This window comes from Priapulus caudatus, unplaced genomic scaffold (assembly GCF_000485595.1).
Source record: "Priapulus caudatus unplaced genomic scaffold, Priapulus_caudatus-5.0.1 Scaffold407, whole genome shotgun sequence".
Classification (NCBI taxonomy): domain Eukaryota; kingdom Metazoa; phylum Priapulida; class Priapulimorpha; order Priapulimorphida; family Priapulidae; genus Priapulus; species Priapulus caudatus.
The window spans coordinates 242,064-248,040 of NW_014577468.1; the positions used below are offsets into that span (position 1 = coordinate 242,064).

Genomic DNA, 5,977 nt, shown 5'->3' on the forward strand with positions numbered 1-5,977 from the left:
AAAAAACTCTTATCTACATTTTTTTAGTGATACATAAATGTTCCAGAGCAGGTTGCTAAGAGAATTCGTCCACTAGCGCCACCTAGGGTATAATATGATTTAAGTTGTATACCACGCAAACTATGTTTGTGTGTGCATGGGTGTGGCTTACACCTAGTGTAAAAGTTAATTGACGTGAAATAGTCACGACATTTTAGATCGATCGATCGATGTTTCTGAAACCAGAGTTTCAGCAAAAAATTGAAATCGGTCGTCATAAAAACCGTAAATCATTCGATCATCTCAGTTAAAACCAGAGTTATTGATATAATCATGTCCAACCCCAACCCCCACTACGATACCAACCCAACACTAAACCTAACCCGAACCCTAACACTAACCCTAATCCTAACCCCAACCCTAATCCTAACCCTAACAATAACCATAGAGTTTCAGCGACAGTCTCTTCCCATTGTTTCATCCAGGTACGTACGTCGACCCTCGCATCACGCCCGGATTCCGCTATCGCGTCCGCTGCCTCGGCGGCGCCCTCTGGCAGTTCGACGGTGAACCACGTCTCCTGACACATGTCGGCTGCGGCTACGGCAAGCGCCTCTCCTTCGGTTGCCGCGGCGACGTCGAGCGTTTCTACAGTGACAACGCCACCGCCGGTTACGCGTTTGTCGTCTGCTGCCTGCGCCGCGGCGACGCGTTCACCGTGCACGACGAGGTCGGGCGCGCCGTCGCCGCGGCGACCGTCGTCGACGGCGACGCCGTGGGGCAGACGGAGGAGGTGTCATGCTTCGCGGACGCGGAGAGAGTCGAGAAGAGGGTCGAGGTGTCGTTCTCGTGCGACCTCTCGTTCGCGGCGCCGCGCGGACGCCTGCGTCCCCTGTACGCGGACGCGCACGCGATTCCGCTGCGAGGTGTCGCCACCGTCGTGAAGACAGCGCGGGAGGCCTGCGTCGTCTCCGTCACCGGCGTCGTCGTCCCGTTGCTAGGACGATGCTTCCTGCTGCGAGAGTGAGGATGAGGAGGCTGAGCATCGTCCGCCGCAGCGAAGAGATCGGCCTCTCTTAGATACCGTTGCTAGGTGCGGTTCGTCGTCCGGTCTGTACGTGTTTTACGGGCCGTGGCGTTGACTCTGCGTCGCTTTGTCGCTAAGCGTTGTTTTTAGAACATCCTACTGGAATGATGATTGGACAGAGCTACCTGTTGATCGCTCCAGGTAGATGGGTTAGTCGATGGAGGTAAACAGATGGTTTGAAAGAGATGGTTTGAAAGAGAACTTCGAAGATGACTGTAAAAACCTCACACCTCTTAAACCTTTAAAAATGGAATCGCATGATTGTCCGTGCGTGCGTGCGTCCGTCTCCGCCGTCCCGGCCATCCCGTCAACAATGGGGCACAAATCTTGACCGCTCGACTTACGTTCACGATATTCGGAGCGTCGGGGGGGGGGGTCGTGAAAAGGACTCAGGATGACAAATTGGGGGTCATGGATCCCAAAGGATCAAAATGTGTCAACGCGAGAGGGAAATTGCCCCTTAACTTAAGGTTTAGGAGGAAATACCCGACTTGCGGCACAAACTTTAACGGGCTCGCCTATGCTCTTAATATTCCGGTGTATAACGAGAGTGTGATGCGGCAAGGAAGAGCCCATCACCATGCGACGAATTGGAGTCAACAGGTCCAAAGGCAGTGGGTGAAGGTCAGATACCAGGACATTTTCTGAGAATACATGACCTAACGACAGAGTGAAAACACCTTTTTTGTTTGCAGTGCTGACGGCTACAATTTTTTTACACCTTTATTGAAGACCATGAATGTGGCTCCACTGATGTGCGAAGAGTAAGTGTCTCGATAACGCTTTTTGACCCTTAAAGAGGAAGGGTTAACGACTGGATTCCTGAACTGCCCTCAAAACTGACGTCACAGTGCGTGTCATATTCATGGCAACAATCCCTAATCCAGCACACAATCACATAAACCTGATAGCCGACACGCCTACAGCACAGCGGCGTGGCACGGCCTCAAAGGTCGGTTGGATCGAATCTACACCATCTTGACCTTTTTATTATAGTACCTGTTTTTTCTGTATTTTTTCCTATCTTTATCATTTAACCTATTCATCCCCAATTAACGGCAAAGTATTGACCTGATTTATTACAGATAACACTATTTTAATAAGAACAATTAATAACAACAATGATTTTTTCTAAATTGTTGTAATCAGGGATCAGCGACATACGAAACAGGAGTTTCAGGCACGCGAGGTTTGTATCAACCAATTGGTTGGAGGTATGCAGATGCAGAGTATTGCTGAAAGATAGTTGTACGCAACTGAGCGTAACTGCAATCATCTGCGCCTAACAAAGCGGTGTTCACATCCCTACCGCGCAACAACGAACTTACAAACTTGTTACCCGTGTAGAACCGTAGCAATCACGACCTCAGATGAGGCCCAGAGCGCTGCGTCTCTTGTTCATATACGATTTAGAAACTTTGTCGTTTATTTACGAGAATATATGGATTATAAATATCTCGCATGTCCAAGTCGATTCTCAGGAGCCCGCCTGTGACCCGAGTGCCAATGTGACAAGAAATTTTCGCTCTAATGCTAGTCATAGGGTTGTGTTTCAAATCTCGAATGGCATGTGATCACGTGATGCACAACGCGCAGCTAAATGATCCCCCCAGAGGTATCGTATATGTAGTCATAGGGTTGTTTTCCCTAACGACTTTCCAGACTTTTTCTTTACTCCTCTAGAGGGACCAGAATCTTTAGATGATACCTCAGTGTGTTAGGATTAATTCAGGATGACCTGTTTGCTCATTATTATATTACTAGTGGTATCTGCGACCAACGACATGTGCATATCACTCCAGCAGTATGTTATTCCTTGTAATAACTTGGCTGTGATGTGTTGCCAGAACAATCGATGTGTCCTCACTTGCACCACACGTGCTATACGTAAGGAGTGAATAATAATTATCTATTATTATTCCACATCCGTGAATACGTATATATCCTGTATCACCCGCTTTTAGAGGTGTGATATTATGCAAAACCCGGTGATTGATCTGAATGCGAATACATTACATTATTCCTTCGTAAAGGTTAGTCAGTGTAAAGCCTTTGCAACTCGGCTTAATGCATTCTCATGTAAGCTGAAATTGCAGCATGTATCATGTTAGTTTCACGTGACTCCGCATAGGAATACATTCCGGTATTGCTCCTTAATCTCGTAATTATCCTATATTATATATATATAATATAACGTATTCTTGTATTATACATTTGTCATGGTTATGTACGTGAGAAATTGTATCGTTTATGAATCATTTGTAAGTGTCAATCATGCACCAATTATCTCGTTGCTGACTCACAACAATGCGATTATAAAAGCATTTGATCACATCGCATCTTTATGTTTATGTTCATTATTTATTTCAAAGTATATATATGAACTTCAATGAGAGATCGGTGTTTGCCCCATGTTACTGGCGTGCGTGAATTGTAAGAAGAATACAAAAACTATGACAGTTTAATTTTATTATTTAGCATTCGTGTGAATGGTGGTGTCATGTCAAAGCACACACGGTGTAAATAATGAGAGATAAGTATGTTTGTTAGCAACTAAACTCAAAGACGTGGACTGCAAACATACTCAAATACATGGACGCATAAAGTACTATCTACAAGGTAGGGCCATTTATGGCCCTAAAAGATATTATTGTACATTCGTGTTAGAGTGATGGTGATTCATGTTATGCCAACGAGCGCTGTTTAAAACATGAGATGTATGTTGCAGTCATAAACTTCTGAATTCCAGCATCAGAAAAACTCAGTAGTGACACAAGTGAATCCATCGAGAGGTTCTCTATTTGCCAACTCTTTGCAAGACTAAAATAGTATCGCAGCACAGCATCACCGGATGACACAACCCTAATTATCTATACATAATTAACTAGTATTACAACAACACAGAGGTAACTCGCTGACGTTCCGGCAGTTCGTTAAGAGATCATGTAGCATATTGACAATATATAAAAAACCAAACAAACCTTGAGCTTATTTCTGTTTTCACCGCAACACCGTTCAACATCACATCCACTTCCATTGTATTGAACTCGGACCCCACGTAAGATCTATTCCGCAAAGGGTTTTGCTTGTGAGTAAAACATGAACTACACGTGAAACCCCTTTAAAAAACTATCGCATGACAAAATTTAAACATTCAATCCACGCCCTTGGTCACATTCGCAATTCAAATTAAACCCGTTTTCTTTCTTGCTCCGTTTACAAAAAATAAATCTTGTTCACATTTCATCGCGGAAGACACAGTCGGCGGCCAATATTTGCCCCAGACTGAACTCAGCTCTTAGTAACTAAGCCCGCGTACGGCGTTGCTAAGGCAGCAGCAGGCCTGGCGCAACACCGTACGCCGGGCTATACGTTACTCAGAGCTACAACTGAACATACCCTTCCAATTATAGCTTCAACGGTGGGAGCTTTGTTCGTCCGTGATGAACTATAGGTATTCAGTATCGTGACTGATTGGTGTTTAGTATTGAGTCATGTCCATTCATACGTACGGAGGATCTAAGCGACCAGCGTGTGTGTTGTATGCGCGCACGCTGCTGCCGTATGTGTGTGTGGTGTGATAGCGCGCGCGCGGCAGCGCAGTGACGGAATGTGTGTGTGTGTGTGCGTGCGTGCGCGTAGATGCGTGCGTGGATCGTGTGTGATGTACTGTGTGTGTGTGATGTGCTGTGGTCGCTGTGTAGGCCGTGCGTGCGTGCGCGTTGGTGCGTGCGTGTGTGTTGCGTCGTGTGTTAGGTGTGTGTGTGTGTGCGTGCGTGCGTTGTGTGTATTGTGTGTGGGTGTGTGTGTGTGTGTGTGCGTGCGTGTGTGTGTAATGTGTGTGGTGTGTGCGCTGCGTGGCGCGTGTTCGTGCGGTGTGTGTATGCGTGTGTGTGGTGTGTGTGTGTGTGTGCGCTGCGTGTGTGGTAATTTGTGTGTGTGTGTGTGGTGAATGTGTGTGTGTGTGTGTGTGGTGTGTGTGCGTGTGGCTGTGTGTGTGTGTGTGGTACCGCGCAGTTTATGTGTGTGTACGTGCGTGCTTTTGTGTGTGTGTGAATTACACGGGCCTGCTACCTGCTGCTCTCAAAGAATTGTTACTAAGCATCTGTTTAAAATCTTAGTAAACTCTAGTAAATTGTTTAGTTTAACAGCAAACTATTTAATACACCGCACTCCCACTCGACCTCTGTTGTCTGCACAACCGGGTACACTCGTGTAAACACCGCAAACCTGTGTGCCTTCAACATCATTAAGGGGACGCAATGCACTTGTCACGTACAACCATCGTCCTACATGTTTGAACACTTCAAGTTTTGGCAGTATATACAATTACAACCGTGCAATCAACATATACAGCATACTCGATGAACAAGCGTTTTCTCCCACTTTAACGGTGATTTTTTGTAGTATTAGAATATTACAGTGCTTAGATTAAAGAGAGGACAAACGAAAATGTAAATTGCAACGCAACGCAATATAATAAAGCAGACTCCTCTATGTGGTTTCCATGGTTACAATACTTTTACATTACTGGCCACCACAATGCTGCTACGGGTGACTTTGATTAACAGTTCATTGGGTGTCTTCACTAGAAATATACTCACAGCGCGTGAGTTCTCATCTTTGGCATGTTTTAAAACAATAAATTAAATATATATGACATGCGTTCACGGAATTACTCAGAATGAGAAAGTTCTATCTGTTCGAAATTAAGGAGCAGCAAGCAGCAGTTTTACTGCCTACAGGGGTCAGTTTGCACCCTGGCATAAATGTTAATTTCTAACCCTGATTCTAAACGACAGAGACACAGACGTCCCATAAATCTGCTTTACACACGTGAAACGGTTTCTACTGCAATCCCCACTGCGTTGATCTTTCCATGTCATCAACTTCGTCTCTCTCTTCTCTACT

At 45.4% G+C, this 5,977-nt stretch overlaps 1 protein-coding gene across 1 annotated transcript in view; it reads left to right on the plus strand.

The window, feature by feature from the left end:
• LOC106810056 overlaps positions 1 to 1,006 on the plus strand; it is a 9,603-nt gene extending 8,597 nt beyond the window's left edge. The window contains exon 4 of the mRNA XM_014813321.1: positions 465 to 1,006. Within this exon, the coding sequence (XP_014668807.1) occupies positions 465 to 1,006 (542 nt within the window). The remainder of the gene's footprint in view (positions 1 to 464) is intronic.
• Positions 1,007 to 5,977: the final 4,971 nt, after the last annotated feature.